We start from the raw sequence: 22847 nt of genomic DNA, 5'->3' as shown, positions 1-22847 counted from the left end.
ATAATTTTGCTATTTGATTGTTCACTCGAAAGGCATGCCAACAGGCTCCTGCCTGCTATATACGTAAGTTTATAGTACAAAAATCTTTTCACCAACTTTTGACCATCTTATCTCTTCTACTCAACAACTTCAACATCTCATCAGTTCTTCAACAATCCAGATATAAACAAAAAGAATACGAAACTAGTTCTTCTTAAGTGTGTTTTTATGTTTGACAGAGTAAGTAATGTGTTTTAAGACTATGAATGTTTTGTAAGAACGTTTTTATGTTTAAGAATTGTTATTATGTATGTTTAATTTTTTTCAAAACGAATGCTTTAAGTCTTTAACTATATGGGTAGAGATACTGTACAATAATGGCTTAAAGTACGCGAGACGCTCAAAGGCAAAAGTACTAAAAAGCTCAACCAAACCCTAAACGCTAAGCCAAAAACCTAAAACGCTCAAAAAAGGTTTTCGTGAAAAATTCATCCAAAACTGTTTTTTTTCCGGTGAACCAATGATTAATTGGATATGTATTGACGATTCCGAGATGTAGGGATGTGATTTCATGGATCGATTTCGTGAAAAAATGGATTCGCGTACCTATTGTAGGTTAAGATATTATTGTATTGGATCTTTTCCCTTTAACTATATATAATGATAATATCAGAGCTAGTGTTGTAAGCAAACCGAACATAACCGAAAGAAATAGACTTGTTCATGGTTGTCCGTTAACTTTCTAAACAAACATAAATGTAAACGAAACATATATTAATTTGAAAATATAAAACAACACTGTTTGTTAATCCCAATCATTAGGCATAAATAAACGAACACGTTACCGATTCGGTTTGCTTATTATTTATTAATTATCAATAACCTGTTCATCATCACAATTAAAATCAACAAGTCTAAGAAAGAAGATGAACAACTTAGGGTTCTTACATCCTGAGATGATGATGATGGTGAGGTCTCCTTCAAAGTCCCGCCAACATTCCTATTCCTACAACATATTATTATTATTTCGAATCAATCAATTATACAAACAGAATTATTATTATTATTATGATTATTATTATTATTAGTGAATTAAACATGATTGATAAGAGTACCTGTTGGCACGAACAAGAACCATTGCGAACAAACTGACAAACCCTAATTGACGAAACAGGCAATAATAATAATGTAAAAAGAACGTCGGTCGTTTATTTATAGAGTTCGGTTTACCGGCCCAGGCCCACGTTTTATTAAATTCCATAGAGCATTATTTTTAGTATTTATTTTAGTTGAAAGATCCAATACAGTAATAGTTTATCGTATAATATGTACTCGGATTCTCTTTTTTTTTACGAAATTGTTTAGTGAAATCACATCTCTGCATCTCGGAATCGTCAATACATATCCGACTAATCATTGGTTCACCGAAATAAACAGTTTTGGATAGTTAATCGATCATTTTTTTACTTTTTTTCACGAAAACCGTTTTTGAGCGTTTTAGGTTTTTGGTTAAGCGTTTTGAGTGTTTCAATATTTTTGCCTTTGAGCGTCTCGTGTACCTTTCGTGCGTTAAGACATTATTGTACAGTATGCTCATTTTGATGGATTGGTAAGACATAAAAACATATATACATAAAAACCGCGGTTTTTATTTTTGTCATTCTCATTTTGATGGATTGGTAAGACAGGTGAGGTGTGAAATGGGAGGTCAAAGATTTAATACCCACAGTGTACAACATTTAGCTGTAAAACGGAGTGGTAAATGTACCCCCCCCCCCCCCCTCATATGCAAAAAAACAAAAAAATCGTCACTGTGGAAGGTAAGGGTTTGTAAGGACAAGAAAGAGCATGTATTCTAACGAGGCATTGGAGATAGTCTTAAGTGAAGTGTCCTTACACATGAACATTTGTTTGTCTCGGCTCTTCTGAAAAAGTGGACCCAAAATAAAAAAAAAGTTTTATATAAAGTATAAATATGATCGAAGATGAGATTGAGGTTGTAAAGGATCTGTAAGAATATTATGTGGCAAATTACGTGATAGTTAAGTACGCATAAGGATACACGTAACATTATTAGTGTTATAAGCTAAAATGGTTACAAAGTTCAAACAACTAAAATATTATTTTTGGACTGAAATTGTTATTATCAAAATTACAAGGGCCCCATCTACAAACACAAAAGAAATTAAAAAAATCCCAAAACCCAAAGACTAAAAAATTAAATTGCAGCCATGGCTGAGAATCAAGAATCAAAGCTTCAGCTTCTTCTTGAATGGTTAAAGGTAACATTTTTATCAATCTTTTCATATTAAACTCTAATTATTTAACCCATTATTTGAATCTTTATAAAAAACCCAGTTAAATGGAGTCCAATTCCGTGGGTGTGACATCAAATACAATGATTCAAATAAAGGGTTTGGTGTGTATTCATCTCATGCTGCCACTGATGGTAATTTGAATTTTTTATATATTTAATTTATTGTTTTTTTTATAAGTATATGAAGTTAAGGTGTTTTTTATAGTTAGGGTTAAAATGTTTAGATCTTAAGTAGGATGTGAAAAAGAATATTAAAACCGAACCGTATTCGTAAGCGAAAAAATGATCTGAATTGTGAGTTTGGTTTTCGGTTGGTACCCGAATTCACGATTTGGTTTTTGGTTTACATTTTTATGAAATCGGATTTTTTGGTTAACCGATTTAACCGAATAATAATATGCATCTTTGTTTATGAAATTTGGTTGGATTTGGTTCGGTTAGTGACTAACAAATTCCAAATCCGAATAAATCGATTCAAACCAATCGAATAAACCGATACCCGAAACGATGAACACCCAGTGGCGAAGCTTGGACTAAGACACCGGTGGGTGGGGGGGGGACTCAAAATGTATACAAAATTTCACAAACAAAGGGGGCCGGGCTCAAATTTTTGTCCGAAACAGCTAAATTTTACACTGCGTATAAAAAATTTCGGTCGAAAACGGCTAAATTTTACACTAAGTATAAAATATTTCGACCGAAATCGACTAAATTTACACTACGTATAAAAAATTTCGGACGAAAAAGGGTAAATTTACACTACTGCGTAAAAAAACACGGGGGCTGGGGCCACCCCGGGCCCTGAGTAACCTTCGCCATTGTGAGCACCCCAAATTTTAGTCACGTAATACTCGTATATTTTCATTTTTATAGTTGATATTTTTGCTTAAATCTATATGATCAATCAACCAATCATACCCAGTGAAATTTCACCAATAGCAAAGCTATAAGCAGAATTTGGCATCTTGGGAGGTTGGTAAGTAGGCAAACCGTACCTCTATCCCAGAGAATAAGAGGCTGCTTTCAAAGACCTTGAGCTCCAACTTAAATCTATATGATACTATTAGAAAAATCATTAAAAATATAAAAAACCTTTAATATAAACAAGCATAAAAAGCAAACATTAAAGAACACATTATCGAATGTTCGTGAACACAACTGAACGAACATGGCCTATGTCCGTGCTCGTTCATTTAGTTAATCGAACGAATAAATGAACGGACAACCCAACAAAAATGAATTTATGATATTAAATGTGGATTTCCTAATTCTGTATAGTGAATGATGATTCTTAACTTTGAAATATTTTTAGGGGTTTTATTGGTGGTTCCTCTTAATTTGGCTATAACTCCAATGAGGGTATTGCAAGATCCGGTTTTGGGACCTGTATGCTCAGCAATGTTTGAGGAAGGGGAAGTGGACGACAGATTCTTGATAATATTATTTCTTACATTCGAGTCTATACGAAAAAGTTCTTCATGGAAACCGTACGTAAAAAAACTTTGATTCATGCTTTACTAGTAAATGAAACAAACGAGCACGAACATGCATGTCTGTGTTCGTTCATTTACTTTAATCGAAAAAACGAGCGAACACTTACAATTAAACGAACATGGTTTTCTTGTTCATTCGCTTAGAAAATGAACATGTTCATGTACGTACGTTCGTTAACAGTATAAACGAACGCTTTATAACTGAGCCAAAACAAGTTAAAATTAATTTGAAGAACAATGTGCTGGGCCTAAAAAGTTATTAAAACTCGAGTAGTTGTTACGGTCAAATTTTCAAATGGATATATTGATAAACGAACTTAAACTAACGAACATAAACGAACTTAATTGAACGAGCGTTCACGAACATAAATTAATAAACGACTGATCGAGAGATGTGTTCATGTTCGTTCGTTTACTAAATAAACAAGTTCTTTTCTTCATGTTCGTTCGTTTATTTAATAAACAAACATAAACGAACTTCTCGCACGACTGTTCAAATACTGTTCATTGAACGTTCGGTCTGTTTATATATATATATATTTACCCCTTCTCTTATTCTGAAAATGTGAAATGGAGTTGAATTAATTAATAAATTTGGTACCTTGATATGCTTCCAACTACTTTTGGAAATCCACTTTGGTTCTCAGAGGAGAGTTATCGGATCTTAAAGGGACTACTTTGTTTAAGGCAACCGAATTGCAGGTACTATTTACTACTAAAAAATGTAAAAAAACAATATTTATTTTTTTCATTAAGAGGTGTTAACATATTACATGTCACATGTTTATATTACAGAAAAAGAGTTTGCAGTCTTTGTATGATAATAAAGTGAAAGAGTTAGTGAAGAAGCTTTTGGTTCTTGATGGCGACTTAGAAAGGTGCAAATCATGTTTTGTTTACTAATCTTATTAACAAATCATTGTAGTAATATGGGTCAAGTTATTCTACAAAAAAACCCCTAAAAAAATTAAAATAAATAAATAAATAAACCATAACTCAAAATATAATAAAAAAACGAAAAAAATAAAAACACAAAAATGTTTCTACCTTCTTTCTCGTTCTCATATATATATATATATAAAACCACAATGGTAAGTGAAAAAAGTCGTCGTCTTTTTGTTTATCATTGTGTTTTGTGTTTATTTTCGTCATTGATTTGTGTATTTTTACCTTAACATTGTGTCTTTTTTTCTTTATATTGTGTTATATTACTCAACATTGTGCTATATTTTGTTCGGCATTGTGTCATATTTTGCGATCTATTGTGTCTTTTGTTCATTTTCGTCATTGTGTTTTTTCGTCATTTTTTTCTTATTTTTTTGTATTTTTTTTGAACGGGAATGATGGCGAAAACATTTTAGTTTTTTTATTTATATTTTGAGTTATGATTTTTTTATTATTTTTTTTGAATTTTTTAAGGGGTTTTTTTGTGTGGTCAAAAATCCTTCTCACACTTCTCATTTTTATCTCCCTTTGTATTTTAACTTTACCCGTAATAATATTATTTGTTTACTAATGACGGCTGTGTGTTTTTCTGTTTTGTAGTGAAGTTTGTTTCAATGACTTTCTTTGGTATTATTCATCTTTCTCTAAAAAGCTATTATCTTTATTTCTAAATTTACACTTATTATGTTCTTTTACGCTTCACATGGAATTATATTTATAGGGCTAATTCAATGTTTTGGACCCGTGCTTTGAGTATACCTCTTCCTCGGTCTTTTGTATTACCCCAAGTTCAAGAAGACGAAGATAACCATACTAATGGTGATAATGATAAAAGTGAGTTTTTTTTACATATTATCCATTTCAATTAGGGGTGGCAAATGTGACCCATTGGGTTGAATGAGTTGTATTCAAATGTATATAATGGGTCATTGTGAGTCAAACTAAAAAAAGAAAATGATTGAAACGGGTCAGAACGGGTTGAAATTTTTCTAGTTTTTATTTTATTTTATTGGAACGAGAAAAACGGAGGATACTTACTTTTACTTTTTTAGGTTTTGATTTATATTTCGAGTTATGATTTTTTAATGATTTTTTTTTAAACTTTTTAATGAGGGGTTTTTTAAATGGGTCAAAATGGGTTATTGAAAGCTCAACCCATTTAGAAAACCCCTCATTAAAAAATTCAAAAAAAAAAAAAATTTTAAAATCATAACTCGAAATATATATCAAAAACTAAAAAAGTAAAAGTACCTTTTTCTCGTTCCAATTAAAAAAAAACTTGAGAAATTTCAACCGTTTTGACTTGTTACAATCATTTTTTTTAGTTTGACCCATTATATACATTTTAATACAACCCAGTCAACCCAATGGGTCACACTTGCCACCCGTAATTTCAATGAAATTGAAATAATTACCTTTTGTATTGTATTCTTTTATTCATTTCAGAATCGGAGGTTGATATTTCTTTGATACAAGAAGAGACCGTTTGGGTCGAGGGTCTTGTTCCCGGCATTGATTTTTGCAATCATGGTATTTTAGTTTCTAAGAACTGAGAAGTTACGGTCAAAGTCAACAATAAAGTCAAATATTTTGTCTCGCAGATTTGAAGGCTGCTGCAACATGGGAAGTTGATGGAACAGGATCAGCAACTAGTGTTCCTTTGTCGATGTATCTTCTTTCTGGTAATTAATTATTCTTAAATTAATATATGCATAAATCATAATTCTTGTTTTCCATGAAAATTGTGATGTTTGACTTAAAAGTCAACAACATGGTTTAAGTACAATATTTGACTACTTACTTAAGTCTAAAAAAATTAAATTATTGATATTGACCTTTTTGCCCTTTGTAATAATATAGTTGAAGAAGCGCGTCTTCAAGTTGGGGAAGAGATATCAATTAGCTACGGTAACAAAGGAAATGAGGAACTTCTATACCTATATGGATTTGTCACTGATAATAATCCAATGATTATATAATGGTAATCGTTTATCGGCATTTTTCTATGGTTAGCTTCTTGGGGGTAATATGGTCAATTTATTTAAGCATGTTTCTTTATGTGCAGTTACACTATCCAGCCGAAGCAATCAAAGATGCACCGTTTTCACAAACCAAACTACAACTCTTAGAAGCACAAGTAAGTCAAATTAATTACTTCATTGTGAATTTTGATTATTACAAATTATTGACCATTAGTTCATTATATTATTCAAGGTTTTAATTTATTACATCTATATATTATGTATTCTGTATTTTTGTATAATAAAGAATAAATAAAAATCTTTCATGCCATGTGTTGCCTCCATAAAAATCTCTTATTAAATACACCTATCTCTTTTTAATAATGATTTATTTAAAAAAAATACTAATTATACAGTTTATACTACTAAAACACAAGTGTTTTAAATTATCTTTTCTATTAAGAAATTTTAATATCTAATTATGTAACCTTTGTTTTCAATCAAATAGTAAATGGAAGTCAAATTACATTATATAGTAATTCATGTATTCTCGAAATCTAACTAAATATTGATTTTTACATATTTTTTTTTTATTTTTTCAAAAATCGTTAGTATACGACTACACGTAATACATTTTCCACCTATAAGATGCACATAAAAATTTATTAATTTAATTTAATAGAAAATTAATAACTTAGTGTATTGATAATTTAATATTTAATAAGCTAGTTATTTAATCTACAGAAAGCTGAAATGAGGTGTCTTTTATCGAAAAATCTGCTTAATCACGGGTTCTTTTCAAATAAAAAAGAAACGAGAGATAACGTCAAAAAGACTGAAGTTGTTAACTATAGTTGGAGTGGTCAACGCCAGACACCGTCTTACTTGAACAACCTAGTTTTCCCAGAAGAATTCTTAACTTGCTTGAGGACTCTTGCGATGAGTGAAGACGAAATATTTAGAGTTACATCTTTGCTTGAAGAGGTACTTTAAAATTAGAAAGTTTGATTCTTTTTATGCTTTTTGCTTATGTTTGTGACTTTTTGTATAACCAATTTTTTTGGTTGTTAAAGCTTGTTGATTCGGAAGGGGACAGACAACCATCGGATATAGAAGTCCGTGCAGCTGTATGGGAAGCGTGTGGGGATGCGAGTGCGTTACAGTTGCTCGTTGATCTTAATACAAGGTTGGCCTACATTTCAGTTACTTGTTTTTTTTTAAAAAAAAGTCAACGTTGACTTTTGTGGTTTCGTGAAATTGAAAGGATGATGGATCTTGAAGAGGGCTCGGGGACGGAAGATTCCGACACTGAGTTACTCGAGAAAGTCAACTGCTACAAAAATAAAACACTAGAAGATGGCAAAAGGTACGTAAAAAAGTCAACTTTTGACTTCTAAAGTCAACTTGTTTGCGGTTATGCATACACAAGAGTAAACTACGGTTTTCGTCCCTATGGTTTGTCCAAATATGTGGTTTTAGTCCAATAGTTTCGAATCTGCGATTTTCGTCCCTGTGGTTTTATTTCACTTGCAATTAAACCCGACCTCACTGACCCCGTTAAGTCTGGTCGTTAAACCCATCAGAGTACCCATCACGTGAGGGGTAGTTTTGTCTTTTTTTCTCCCCAACTTCGCAAGCCCCCTCGCGTGAGGAAATAAGGTGTATTTGGGGAGAAAAAAAGACAAAACTACCCCTCATGCGAGGGACACGCTAATGGGTTTAACGACCAGACTTAACGGGGTTAGTGAGGTCGGGTTTAATTGCAAGTGAAATAAAACCACAGGGACGAAAATCGCAGATTTGAAACTATTGGACTAAAACTGCATATTTGGACAAATCACAGAGACGAAAACCGCAGTTTACTCCATACACAATTATAGTTTCATTAAAGGGCATTTTAGACATTTAACATCAATATTTTTTTTTTTAATTTGTGATTGAAGTAATGGCGCCAATGAAGCATCTAAAAATCAAGAAATGAGTCGAAACAAATATGCAAGCATAGTGTACAGGCGAGGTCAAAAGCAACTCACCCGACATTTTCTCAAAGAAGCAGAACACGCGTTACAATTAGCTTTGAGTGAAAGTAGTTAAAACGTACCGTTTTAACGTTAACAAATATCACCTTATTTTTTCACTAGACTTTGATGTCTTGGTATATTGTTTTGTGTTAAATTTCTGGGATTTAAATGCATTAAGTTGCTTATATTTTAATGTTGCAATGCTGATGTACACTTGTACTTCATGCACCAAGTGTAGTACATGTTACTGTTGGCTGGATGTTGGTTAGTTTAAGGCTTTAAGCCTTGATTATAAGTTATATAATATGACTATGATATATTGATAATTGAACATGAAGTTTGAAGCTTGTAGATTAACCCTTGCATACCTTTTTTTCCTTTTGGTTGATTTTCATAAACTTTAAATTAACATTTGTCCCCTTATGTTTATTAGGGTTATGCATGGCTCTATGTGCGGTTTTGAGCTAAAACCAAACAAAGTTTTTGTATACCGTTCGGTTTCGTTTACAATTTAGGCTTGAAATTTTTTTGTCAAAAGAAAGAATTGGTCCAAAGTAAGGACTTTAGACATAAATTATGTTAGTTATAGTTATTAATTGATTATTATAAGTGTTTGAATTTACATCAATTACTTCAAATTTAAAATAAATATTGAAATAAAGTTCAATTTGAATTTTGTTGCATGGAAAACCAAAACATAAACACAAAAGTTAGATTTTTTTAGTTATGGATAAGTGTTTTCGGTTTTATGCATACCCCGAAAATTTAAACGCAAGTTATATTTTTACAAATAATAAAAATCTAAGTAAACCATCGGTTTTTCAGTTATGGACAAGCGTTCTCGGTTTTATGCATACCCCAAAAATTTACTATGTTGTGTGATTTCCGCTTGAGACAAGATCTTGGTCATTCCTATTTTTATGGGGTGATAAGGTGATTAGAATATGAAATAGAATGTCAAGGTTCAAACCCCGTAGACCTTTATAATGCAACATTTAGTCGTTTAAAAAAAACGATCATCCTGCATGATTGCATGATATTGATGAACCCACAAATATAAAAGGTTCTAAAAGTAACCAAAGAAATTCATAAAAATCCTAAATAATCTATTTTGATATAGCTATCCCATTTTACTAAAAAAAACTAAACAAATCAAAACATTAATAAAGAATAGATAGATATATAGATTATTATTATTCCTGTGGACTTGTAAGTTAACTTATCCAAGAATCTCTTAATCCCTTAAATCATCTCTACCAAACAAAAAAATAAAATAAAACAAGTAAATAATAATATTTGTATGATCAAACCAAAGGCCTCCTTTCTTCATCATCTTCTCTTCGGTTTTCGTCTTTAACCGAAACCAACTCTTTCATCTTCATGGCCGTTCTTGGACTCGGTTTGTTCTCGGGTATCATCTTCAAAACAATTCCCATAGATATCAGAATCAGCCCCGTCCCGTGTTGTTCGGTCAATGGCTTTGTGAAGATCAAGTATGATAGCAGCAATGTGACCGCCTTTCTTGCGGTTGTTATCTGTTATAAGTAAAAGTTCAGAAGCACGGATTAAACACGAGATGGTATTAATATAAAAGTAGGGGTGTGCAAGAAACCGAAAAAACCGAAAAAAACGAACCGAGACAAAAACCGACGTTTTGGTTTTATGTTCTTGTAAAAACCAAACTGACGGTTCGTTTTGGTTTTGCATGTAATAAAAACCGAACCGAATTCCTAAATTTTTATTTTTTTTATATTTTATATTAAGTACTTCATAAGAATTTAATAAATATGTAACTCAAATATTTTGGTAAAATATATAATAGTCTATTGTTTTACAATTAACAAAATTATTTATACCTAAATTCATTATTTTTTCCCAACTTTTTTTCGGCCTAAATTTTTCAAGATCAAATGGCAAAAACCGCAATAAACCGAAACCGAACCGAAACCAAAAGGAAAATCGAAAAACCAAAACTGAAAAAACCGAAACCGAACGGTTTCAGATACTCTAAAAACTGAAGTTTTGGTTTTCGGTTCGGTTTTAACCAAAAACCGCACCACGCACACACCTATATACAAGTTAACTGAAATCAAGAAAATGTACCATTGCAGTGGTTGCAGCTCCAAAGATGGCGATTAAGGAAAGAACCGAGACTTGACCGATAAATGTTGCCATTGCTTCAAAGACCAGGACACCATACACATATGGATGCTGCACCCAACAAAACAAAATTTATCAAAAATATGAAATGTTGTAAATTGTAAGTCTGTTTGACCAACAAGGTCAAATCTTGACTTTCAGGTCAAACTAACAAGATTTCTCTAAATTTTCAAGATTTGTATAGCAAATACAATATAAAGAAGAAAGTCTTCAAATTTTCAAGAGAAAACCGTACACACAAGGATGTTGTACCCAACAAAAATACAAAATATGTAAAGTTGCAAGTCTGTTTGACCAAAAAGGTCAAATCTTGACTTTCGGGTCTAACTAACAAGATTTCTGTAAATTTGCAAGATTTGTATAATAGCTATAATATGAACAAGAAAGTCTTGAAATTTTCAAAAGAAAACTTTTGTAAGTAGTTAAAAGTTAAAATAATATTTAGAGAGTTGACCTTTTGAGGTCAAAGTAACAAGTTTTGAAGTTCAAATTTAACGCTGGAACCTTGACCAAAATCGAAACCGAGTACAAACAAAATTTAATATAAAATTCACATATATTAACTAATTAAAGAACACAAACTTCACCTGAGAGCAAGAACTCCATGCTTTGAATAATTCTCCTGTCAAAAGCATTGGCGGAATCAAAAAAGGCAAACCGACAACGGTTGAGCAAAACAGCATCTCCATCTGCACAAGAAACACAATATTCCCATTAAAAAAATCGACTTTTTACTATGAAGTCACATTCGAGTTACCTGTGTTGTATCGGGATTCATGGTAAAAATAGCTTCTTGAAAATTGCCAAGAAACGAATCCATGATCAACGCGCCAGAAATCATCACAACACCAAGAATGCTAAAATTCGGGGACGTGTTTGCATCCGCAAGAGTGAATAGTATCAAACCGACAACCAATAGTAACGCGGAAACGTACTCGTGAGGAGGGTATTTTCGTCTTAAACCAGGTATAAACGCTCCCATTACCATCACCGGAAGAACCTGCCAAATTTTGGTTCCAAAACTTTAACCAATAAACCGACATTGTGATCACAAACAATATGTAGGGGTGCAATCGAGCCGAACTGCTCGAGATCGACTCGTTAAAAAGCTCGATCGAGCGGAGCTTAATCGAGCCCGAGCCCAAGCTTCACTTATCGAGCTCGAGCCGGCTCGCGAGCCTGCCATTTATATAACTTTTTTAAAATATATATTTAATAATTATTAATTAATATATCTAATGTTATGAAAAATTAAATAAATATAACTAAATAATATATATTATTTTATACATAAAATATTATAATAGAAAACATATATAAAAATAATTATAACTATATAAAAACTAATTGATAAATAGTAAACGAGCCGAGCTCGAGCTTGAAAATCTACTCACGAGCCGAGCTTGAAAATCTACTCACGAGCCGAGCTTGAAAATCTACTCACGAGCCGAGCTCGAGCTTTGAAAATAGAGCTCGAAACGAGCCGAGCTCAGGCCTAGTCGAGCGCGGGCTCGGCTCGGCTCGTTTGCACCCCTAACAATATGCAACCATTGCATAAAAGAAATAAAGATTTGACCTTGGTGGATTTGAACATGAGTTGAGCAGGGTAATTAAGGAAAGCTAAAGAGCCTTTGGTGAGACCATGCGAGCCCATAAGAACCGCCGAGAGCTTCACGTACGTCTTCCACGGGTTCACCATTTGTTTTGTGGTGAACCCTTGCAAATAAATCAAAGCAAGGTACACCCATCCTTGAATGAATGTAAAATACCAGCCATAACTACACAAAATAAAAGTTTGAAAAAATAAGTCAAAATTTTTAAGCTAGTTCATTAGGTAATTGACACTTTAAAGAATGATTAACTTCAAGAATTTATCTAGCTTACCTGAATTTGAGCCTATTATATACATATTCCTGAAAATAAAACAGTATGAATGTAATTTATTAGCATTATGATCATCATAGAGAGTAACCAAGTTGGAATTTTGAAGGTCAAATGACATATTTTTCAATATCAAATAATAATAATAATAATAATAATAATAATTAGTCACATTAAGCTAATAATAATAATAATAATAATAATAATAATAATAATAATTAGTCACAAATAATATTAATATTAATATTATTAATATTAATATTATTACTATTATTATAATAATAATATTATTATTAACTACATTAAGCTAAAAGATATAATAATATTATTACTATTATTATAATAATATTATTATTATTATTAACTACATTAAGCTAAAAGATATAATAATACTACAAGAAATTATGCAGATTATTTAGTCACATAGCATCAAGTTTAAGACTTTGAATCTTTAAACTCAAGAAAAATTGTACCATGCATACTTTAATTTAACTTGTAAACCATTAAAGTACAAGATCAAAAGCACAAGTTAACGCAACACACAATAGCTTTAAGTAGTATACAAAACAAGTTTAGTGATCTGTTTAGTGATCTACAAATAGATAAATTCTCATTCTTTCTTCCATGATACATAAATGCAATAAAGACTTGTACTTTAAGCAACAAAACTTGTATTTTCCAGTTTGTCTATGGCCCAATAATTAATCTCTAATGTGACCCATCGCAAATCTTGAAGCGGGATGTGGGGTTTGAATGTAAGTACTATACTAATAATATTATTAATAAATTAATATATTATTAAAGAGTAAACTGCGGTTTTCGTCCATGTGATTTGTCCAAATCTACGGTTTTAGTCAAATAGTTTCAAATTTGCGATTTTCGTCCCTGTGGTTTCATTTCACCTGCAATTAAACCCGAATTCATTAACCCCGTTAAGTCTGGTCGTTAAACCCATCAGCGTACCCTTCACGTGAGGGGCGTTTTGTCTTCCCCCCCCCCCCCCAAATACACCCTAGCCCCTCACGTGAGGGAGCTTGCGAATTACGACTGAGGTTTATTTAGGGAGGAAAATGACAAAAATGCCCCTCACGTGAGTGGCAAGCTGATGGTTTAACGACTAAACTTAACGGGGTTAATGAATTTGGGTTTTATTATAAGTGAAATGAAAACCACATGGACAGAAATCACAAATTTGAAACTATTGTATTAAAACCGCAGATTTAAACAAACCATACGGACAAAACCGCAGTTCACTCTTTGTTAAATAAATAATTGAAACTCAAAGAGAGATGTTGATGTTATCCAAAACTTAAAACAAACAAAACTTTGTAGTTTGCACGGATTATTATTTGATACCAAATTGAGTTAAGAATTAACTTTATTATTTGAGTGGGGCCCATTTAGGATTCACCAAAAGGTTCAAGGCAGTTAGGCAGTAATCAAGTACTTAAAAATCTTTTAATAAAAGATACAGATAAAAAGCGTAAATATTAAGGAAAAAGTAAAAGATTAAGAGGAAGAAAGAGTCAATAAAGCCTAAAAAATATCCAGCCAATTTGGACAAAGTATTGCATGTAATAAATTTTATTTATTTATTTATTTATTTATTTTATTAGTTTTAGTTTCTACAAGAAAAATCCCAATTCTTAAAAACTTTAGCAAATCAAATTATGGGTTTGTGTAGATCAAAAACATCCAATTCTTGAAAAATATCATCAAATTAAATTTGGATTTTTCAAGAACACTAATTTCTTGAAAAAGCTCATAAATTTAACCATGGGTATTATAATTAACACCAAACCCATGAATAATATTAAAAATCTAACATGGGTTTTACATATCTTGAAATAAAAATATAAAATTTACATGAAAAAAAAAACAATTCCTTGAAAAAAATTATCAAACCAAACTTGGTTTTTCAATAGCACTAATTTCTTGTAAAAGCTCAGAAATTTAACCATGGGTTATATAATTAACAATTTAACACCAAACCCATGAATAATAATTAAAATCCAACATGGTTTATAAATCTTTAAAAAAAGGACAAAATTTATATAAAAAAACCCCCAATTCTTGAAAAATATCACATCAAACTTGGTTTTTCAATAACACCAATTTCTTAAAAAAAGCTCACAAATTTAACCAATTAACACCAAACCCATGAATAATATTGAAAACCCAACATGGGTTTAACAAATCTTGAAAAAAAATATACAAAATTTACATAAACAACAGTAGAAAACTTACCTCACAAACACCATTAACAAGATATCCAAAGAAGAACCCTGAAGAACATATGAGAAACTGCTGCCATTTTGGTCTATCAGTGAGACTAATCCCAAACAAAGATCGAGATTGTTCTTCATTGTTCTTCATTATTATTATTATTATTATTATTCAAAAAGTCTTGATTTATATCAATCAATATGAAGGATCAAAGACTAATAATAATACTTCATATATTTGTGCATGTTGAGTTTATAGAGAGAAATAAATAATATATTGGTAAACAAACATGTACCAAAATAAATACACACGAAAAATATATTATTAATGTTTAGCTTTAGAGAGAGAAAGCTTGATGAGAGAGAAAGTATGGAAGTCTGGTTTTTGAAGAAGAGGTGGTGGTGTGTGAAAGTGAATTAAGTCATTAACAGATTTTGACTATTTAAGATATTATTATTATTATTTTCTTTTGAGATATTTATTTCCTTTGTTGAAAATATTACTTCATAATTAGTCATTAAGAAATAGTTATAAAGATATTTTCCAGCTATAAAGAATAGTCTTGTTCCAACATGTAAATCTAACTTTTAATTTTATTGTTTTAAAATAAAAAAACAACTTTTTTAACGACTACTTGTCGTGTTATACATGGTTTGAACCATTGATTTCCTATTTTACGGTTTGAATATCTTTGTATCTTAATTGAAGTATGAAATATATTACAAGAATAAATGTATTTTTTTTTGTTAAAATAACGGTTATCATTATCGTGTAATTAGGCTCTCTACCATATGACGTGATGATTTGGATGAAAAGACGGCTTAGAGATTATAATTCCGAGGGGGTGAAGTGGGACATAGCTTCGGTGCACGTTGCAGAGGAGGGGGGAACAATTGAGCAATTTGAGATGGCACTGGACATGAGGAGACGAACTCTCACCGTTGGAGACGATCTTAGAAGTATAACTGGTTGAATTAACAATATACATTAAGATTGTTCAATTTGTTATCGCTCGAATTAAATAGTCTATTTAATCTTTTTTTTCTATCTTCTAAAATAATTTGTTCATATAGTCAATTTCAATGCCAAACCATTACACATCTTCAAGAGGAGGGTGTCGAGCCCCCTATGTGCGCTAGTGCAATAACACCTGAAAGGACGAGGACAACTACAAATCCAACCAATCAAAATATTTTGCTTACATGTTAATAATAAAAAAGATATATGAAATAATAATTGCTCTTTAGTTAAACCAATATGGCTGTTTAAGGACATAATTAGTAAATATTCATCCATCTACGTAACAACGTGATATTTTATTTTTGTTAACTAACCTTATTCATGATCCATCATACTTGTTCTTATAGTTAAAGTCAGACTTGTATTTAACATCATGAAATAGTAAAATTGACATTCAGTCATTAAAACACATTTAACAGAAATTAAACAAATAGTACAGAAAATACAACTTTCTTAATAAATTTTTAGTTATAATGTTAAAGTTGAAGTCTAGATAATATACGATATCATGTAATAGTAAACTCACATATCTTGTATTAACAACTCATTTAATAAATATTAAATAAATAGAAATGAAAATAACAACTTTCATAGTGGTCCCACACGGACCATGAGTATTACAGGTGGCGGATTATTTAACGTACAAGTGACGGTGCATGAGTAACAAACAGGAAGCGGTCGTATGTTTGTTTCCGAGGTGGTACCGAGTTTGAAGCAAAGGATGTTTATACACGTGGCAGTAGGAGAGAAGATGTGTAGGTAAGAAGTGATCTGGAAGCAATTGTTTTTGTCAAACTTGTTTTAAGATGTCCGATTGTCCGAATGAGTTTTAGTGATGTTTTATGTTTGATTCACTCAGAAATATAATCAAATAAGAAAACCATCATTGTGGGAAAATTTTATTAAGCCATTTTTAGAATTTGAGACATCGAAGATTTTAAACTTTAACTATCATTTTTATATAATTGGACTAGAAGGCCGACTATATATTTTTGTGAAAGTAATTAAATGTTAAAGTGGTCCAATAAAAATAAAGAAAATGATTAAAAATATGCAACTTTTAACTCTATGTTTACTCCATGTGGTTAGTTATTTTAACCGGTTTATTGTAAAAGTTGATCTTTAGTTTAGCCTTCTTTTCTGTGGGTAGTGTAGAAGTGTAAACGAACCGAGTCGAGCCTGAGCTTGACTGGGCTCAGTCAATTTGCTTTGTTTTGACTCATAAGAGCTTGAACTCGGCGTGTTTTGACTTACGAGAGATTAATCTCGGCTTGCTTTGAAAATTTCTTTTAAGCTTGAACTCAGCTCATTTTGTTAGTTATTAATTATTTTATATACATCCTAGATTTCTTTATACAATTTTTATTTATAATTTTTATGTATACCTTAATATATATTATTTAGTTATTTTTTTTTTAATCTTACATATAACAAATTCTATTATATAAATATTTATCTATTACCTCACCTAAAAATTGTATAAACAACAGACTTGTTGAGGCTGTTGAGTCAACGCAAGCTCGATAAGTGAATCTCGGGCTCAATTACCAAATAAGTATATTATTTTGCTTGAGCCCAAACTTGTTTAAGCTCGGGCATATTCGAGTTTTTAAAATGTTCATATTAAATAGCTCACAAGTTGATATGGCTCGTTTAAACTTCTATATTATTAGCCTGTGATATATATGTTGTTATTGTGTCATTTAAGTGGTGTTTGGATTGTGGGCATAGTGGATTACGTGCCTTTGCATACTGGCATAGTGGTGTACGTGATGATTTGTGTTACTCAACATAACTATTCAAATGTCAATAACTTAATTTGAAATTAAGTTAATTACACAATAATATTTATAAATATTTAGGCAAGTTTAAAGAATCAGCTTAATTCATATTATTTGATAATTATGTTACATCTCACACTCACATCGCCACTAAATCATTAAATCGGTTTCTAGTTAGCAATTATATTTAACCAAGTTGCTTGAGACAAATTAAATAGTACGTATACTTAAATAGCAAAATCAAAAGCATCACACCTTAATTAGTAAAAAAAAACTGACTAGTAGGAGAACATATTTCTAAAATTATATTTTTGATAATATTTGCCGTTAAAAAAAATCAAATTATTATAAAAATATAAGTTAAATTTACCTTAACATTATTGTGTTATTCAACTAATTTTTATCTACTTTTTTAACAAATAATACATATTTAAATCACCACTCTCATGATATGATTAGGAAGATTTTTCTAAAGGGTTTTTTTTCTTGGGATGATTAGGGGTTCAAGTTATTTTAAAGAATATTTTGCCAAAAGTACCTATGAAAAACAAATTTGTATTTGTGTTTCAAAAAATTTCATACACATGGCATTGCATTTATTAAACCAAACTTACATAAATCATTGTTATTTTATAGTGAAACAAAAAATAAAAAGGATATATAAAGAAGCTTTTCTAATAAATTATTTAAAGTTTCAAACATATCATGAACCATATTTATAATAACATGTCACATGTTAGATAAAAGAGAAAAGAAAAACAAAGCATATAAACTGTATGAATTAATCACATGGAAAGAACACCACAAAATTTGTTATAAATTCAAGTTTAAAGTATTTGTTATCATTTTAATCATATAAATATAAAAACCAAAATATTATTATACCCATAATCATAATAATAATTGAAAAGAAAAACACAGAATCTGTAGAGTGGAATGTGAAATGATACAAGTTGGCATCAAGACATCAAGTGGTATAATTGGAAATTCCACATATGGCATATTGGCATGTGATGATTTTGATGAAAATTTACCCCATCTTTTAATTATTTTTATCATGTGTTTAGAAACTTTCTTAGGCTTTTACTATATGGCATGTGATGATTTTGATAAATTTACCCCATATAAAATTATGCAATTGTTTTATTAGCGTCGAGCTTTTGAGTTTTACCGACTGACGCTACCTCAATAGTCCACCTCTGTTGTGAAACAAGCCTAATAGTCAATGCATATGAGAAAGAGAGATAGGAGAAAGATGGGGATTTCATTAATCATGTGTATATTACAATGAGATGTAATAGATTATATATAGGAGATGAATACTTGTAGAAGAAGCTAATCTATTTTAGGTGTTGATAACCATAATAATAATATATAGTTATAACACTCCCCATTGGTTATCAACTTAATACGCTTGGAGATGCTGCCTCGTTAAAAACCTTGCTAGGAAAACCCAGTGGGACAAAACCATAGATAAGGGAAAAAGAGTGCAGCGCGTATTGTCTCCCATTGATTTATATATCCGTTAAAATTGTAAATATCGATCTTATGTGAAAGTTGCCCAAAACTTTTGTAGTCAATCATTTGCATCTCCGTCCCTTGAAATTTGAATCCTCAAGTTGAATAATGTTGTATTATCTTCACATGAAAACTTCTATTGCTTCATCTGGTAAACACTATGATCCTGTTGTGTTTATCTGCATCGACAATACTAGCCAAACTTGTTTTGATGGGTTAGTAAATATAAACTAATATATTTCATACCTGTAATATATGTATTAACCCATTCTGATGTCTCCAAGCCGGACACATGCTGATAAATATAAATAAAAGATATAAAATCATGTATAGTTAGCATCGCATATTAATGCGCATATGCATTTAGTTATGATACTTTTGAACCAATAATGTTTCATATTATGATAGGAAATGATATAGAGTGCAATGTTGGATATCCTTTAACGTACACAAAGAATGAATCTTGTCTTTGGTAAATTGTCTCAACATTTTTAGATGGACTTTGATAGATTGATACACATATAATTACACATATACTCAAACTGCAGGTCGAGCAATAATCACATCGTGTCCAGGTATTTCAAAAATTCTCATTCTAAAAGTTCTGCATTTTCTCTCGATGATGTGTACATCATCACTGTAAACTGTGATTATATGAACCTTTAAGAGTAGAATTTTGATAAAAGTATGACTAATGACATCCAACTTATCTCCCTCCTTACCAAAATAATTATTGATTGTACAATGCTCAATCCGACTATATTAGTCCATATGCAATAAGCATAACTCTATGCATTTTCCAATCTATCATGAACTTCTTTCCAACTTGACGAATTATGCATGTGTGTTCACTTTTCTAGGATTTTTGCTGCATAAACTTGCTCATTTAATACATCAATTTTGTATCACATATCAAAATCCATATTGTACCATTTCTTTGTTTATTAAGACATTGTACTCATCATATAGATTCTCTTCTATGTGCATTGCTTATTGATGCACAAGAATTCCATCATTAAGATGTATTAGTTAACCTTTCAGGTATTCAACTACCTTATGAAACTCTTTAGGTTACATTTATGTTCAACATATTCAATAATCGTAACATATTCAAATATGAATCTGTATACAACATGAGTCATAGTGTTCTCGAGAATCTAATTTACATGATTTGATAATTCAAATCCTTCATAGATTTTCTTGTAAACTCTCAGTATCAACTGAATAACAATATTTATTGGAGGAATATCAATTCTCTCTTTATATTACCAGACTAATTAGATATCGAAAAGTCAATGCTTCCACCATTGGAGAATGCGTCTCCTCATAATTAATCACGGGTCTTTGCAAAATCCTTGTGCTACCAATTTTACCTTATATCACTTGTGCTACCAATTTTGCCTTATATCACTTTATTGAATTTTCATAACTCAGTTAAAAGACCCATTTATATCTAACATATTTTACAACTTCAGTTGTATGGACTGCTGGTCCGACAAACTTTCCGTTATTTAGAGAATTCAACTCTGCCATGTTTGCGTCTTTCCACTTTGGCCAATCATTTTTATAGGTAGATTTAGAATCTTGATCCTCATCATCATCATTTCAAGCGCTAATTATATATATATATAAAAAAGTATAACGACGTCGACTTTATTTCGATTCCATATATCTTTGTAGACATGATACAATATATATTATTGAGAGCTCTTTGTTTTCAGGTACCTAAGGTTCTTCAAGAACCATCATGTCTAATCTCTTTCAAGAGATCTTTTACCGCACCTCGACTTGACCATCTTTATTACTTGCTCCAATTTTCGAGGAAATATTAACTTTGGAACCGATCAATCTACCACGCTACAAGCGTGCATTAGAATTATTATCAATATGTGTTTGTCCTTCAGGGACATTTATTAATTGGAGCATTAGTAGTTCGTATGAGTGTCTTAGCTAGACATTCTCTTTTGATCAGTGAATCGTCTGGTAATTGATTCGTTAATCTTCATACATGAATTATCCTTTGAACTTCTAGTTCATATAAGTTTGAGGATCAATGATAATTCATTCTAATTAAATTCGTTTTCCAACTGCCTTATATCTCCCCCTGATGTTGGGAACATCGATTCACTAAAGTGAAAACCAATGAGCCATACACAAATATCTCATTAATGGCTTTAAGTATTTAATCATCTATAATATTTAATACCGGCATAAATTCCCAACTTCCTTTGTGGTCTCATCTTTGTGTATTGTGGTGGATTAATTTCAGTATATAACACACATACGAAATATTAGATGAGAAATATTTGGTTACTGACAAAAAAAACCAATTGCAATGGGGAGGAAGTATCATAACTTGTTGGCTTGGTGTAAATTAGTTTAAAAACATGTAAAATCATATGTACTCAAATACAAACATGAACCTTTGCTCTCGTGATAATTGCCTTTGCAACCATTTACAGACGTTGAGTAATCGTCTTTAACAAAACAATTTATGTAAGAATATGTTATGAAGTTCAACAATTATTCCAATGATCATTATTAACTTAGGAATCAAATTCATTATTATAACCGAATGTAAATATACCAATCTGGAATAATATGCTTGCTATCTTATTAGCTAAGCCATAGATCATGCAAACATGAAGTTGCGATCTTGATAACCATTTAGACGATGCATCGATTTTCAAAACACTAAATGGTATCATGTTAGGATATGTGTATCCTTTTCTCAATTTCATAACATCTAGGGATTCACACCCTCCTTCAGTTGGTAAATAAATGGTTTCCCTTTAGAGCAATATTACATGTGTAATTATTATGAAGAATCTTTTGGTTCGTCAATAAATTTCACATCATTGACTCGGTGTGGTCTAACCGATCGTGCCATTAGATAATCATGATTCATAAACTTCAAGTTTATGATTGTATATGTTGTATGCTTCTTTAATGCAAGACTATAAATATGAAAGAACATTCTATTATCGTTTCAAACGATCATGTGATTTCACTTTTGTATTTCCACATTTTGTTTTCATATATGATCAATCTCTTTGCCACGTGTGATGGTCGATCTCATTATTAATATAATCATTGTTACAAATTTTCTATTATGTCCATGATCGCAACAATCAGTGCGTATTCACATTCAATTCTGAGAAAGATATCAAACCAAACACTTTTCGTGGTTTATTCATAATTTTTTTGAAGATATGGATATGAAAGCATTTCCAACTTTTCAAGTGATTGCTAATGCAGGAGCATATCTCAGGGGCAGCAAAATGGGAACCTTTATCTAGTTTTCCCTTAAAACAATTTTCTTTCCCATTATATAAAGTGAGCAACAACTATATGACCGAGTCACGTAAGATTTATTGGTCTAAAAATCTAATGACCTTCAACAAACTGCTAACTGGAGATGTAATAACTAAACATATATAAAATCTTTCATGATAGGATTATAAAACACAACTTTGAATGATAAACCACAACTTTGGTTTAGTTGTTCTATTCACTGTAGTTTATATGATAATATAAATAAATGA

The 22847-nt window shown here is 31.0% G+C and overlaps 2 protein-coding genes and 1 pseudogene across 5 annotated transcripts in view; 1 reads left to right on the top strand and 2 right to left on the bottom strand.

Moving 5' to 3' along the window:
• Positions 1-1131, bottom strand: part of LOC143563604 (uncharacterized) — a 33827-nt gene extending 32696 nt beyond the window's left edge. For all 3 annotated transcript variants that reach the window (XR_013140699.1, XM_077051103.1, XM_077051102.1), the window contains exons 1-2: positions 1095-1131; positions 928-985 (exon numbers count right to left, since the gene is read on the bottom strand). The gene's annotated coding sequence lies outside the window, so the exon portion shown is untranslated. The remainder of the gene's footprint in view (positions 1-927; positions 986-1094) is intronic.
• Positions 1132-1804: 673 nt separating this feature from the next.
• On the top strand, positions 1805-9019 carry LOC143563605 (uncharacterized; annotated as a pseudogene). The gene is made up of 14 exons (XR_013140700.1): positions 1805-2261; positions 2338-2428; positions 3609-3783; positions 4366-4491; positions 4585-4667; positions 5335-5361; positions 5456-5568; positions 6181-6264; positions 6336-6416; positions 6595-6871; positions 7440-7679; positions 7769-7881; positions 7960-8061; positions 8639-9019. The product of XR_013140700.1 is annotated as an uncharacterized LOC143563605 (transcript).
• Positions 9020-9876: 857 nt separating this feature from the next.
• LOC143563602 (UDP-galactose/UDP-glucose transporter 4-like) lies at positions 9877-15377 on the bottom strand. Its single transcript, XM_077051101.1, has 7 exons — positions 15005-15377; positions 12761-12789; positions 12453-12654; positions 11634-11876; positions 11464-11565; positions 10820-10927; positions 9877-10251 (listed from the first exon to the last, which is right to left on the bottom strand). The coding sequence occupies exons 1-7, from the start codon at positions 15131-15133 to the stop codon at positions 10021-10023; spliced, it is 1044 nt and encodes a 347-aa protein (XP_076907216.1). The 5' UTR covers positions 15134-15377; the 3' UTR covers positions 9877-10020.
• Positions 15378-22847: the final 7470 nt, after the last annotated feature.

Source organism: Bidens hawaiensis, unplaced genomic scaffold (assembly GCF_021521415.1).
Source record: "Bidens hawaiensis isolate Kalapana, Puna unplaced genomic scaffold, B.hawaiensis_p1.1 tig00021501_1, whole genome shotgun sequence".
Classification (NCBI taxonomy): domain Eukaryota; kingdom Viridiplantae; phylum Streptophyta; class Magnoliopsida; order Asterales; family Asteraceae; genus Bidens; species Bidens hawaiensis.
This window is presented reverse-complemented; position numbering and strand designations above follow the sequence as displayed.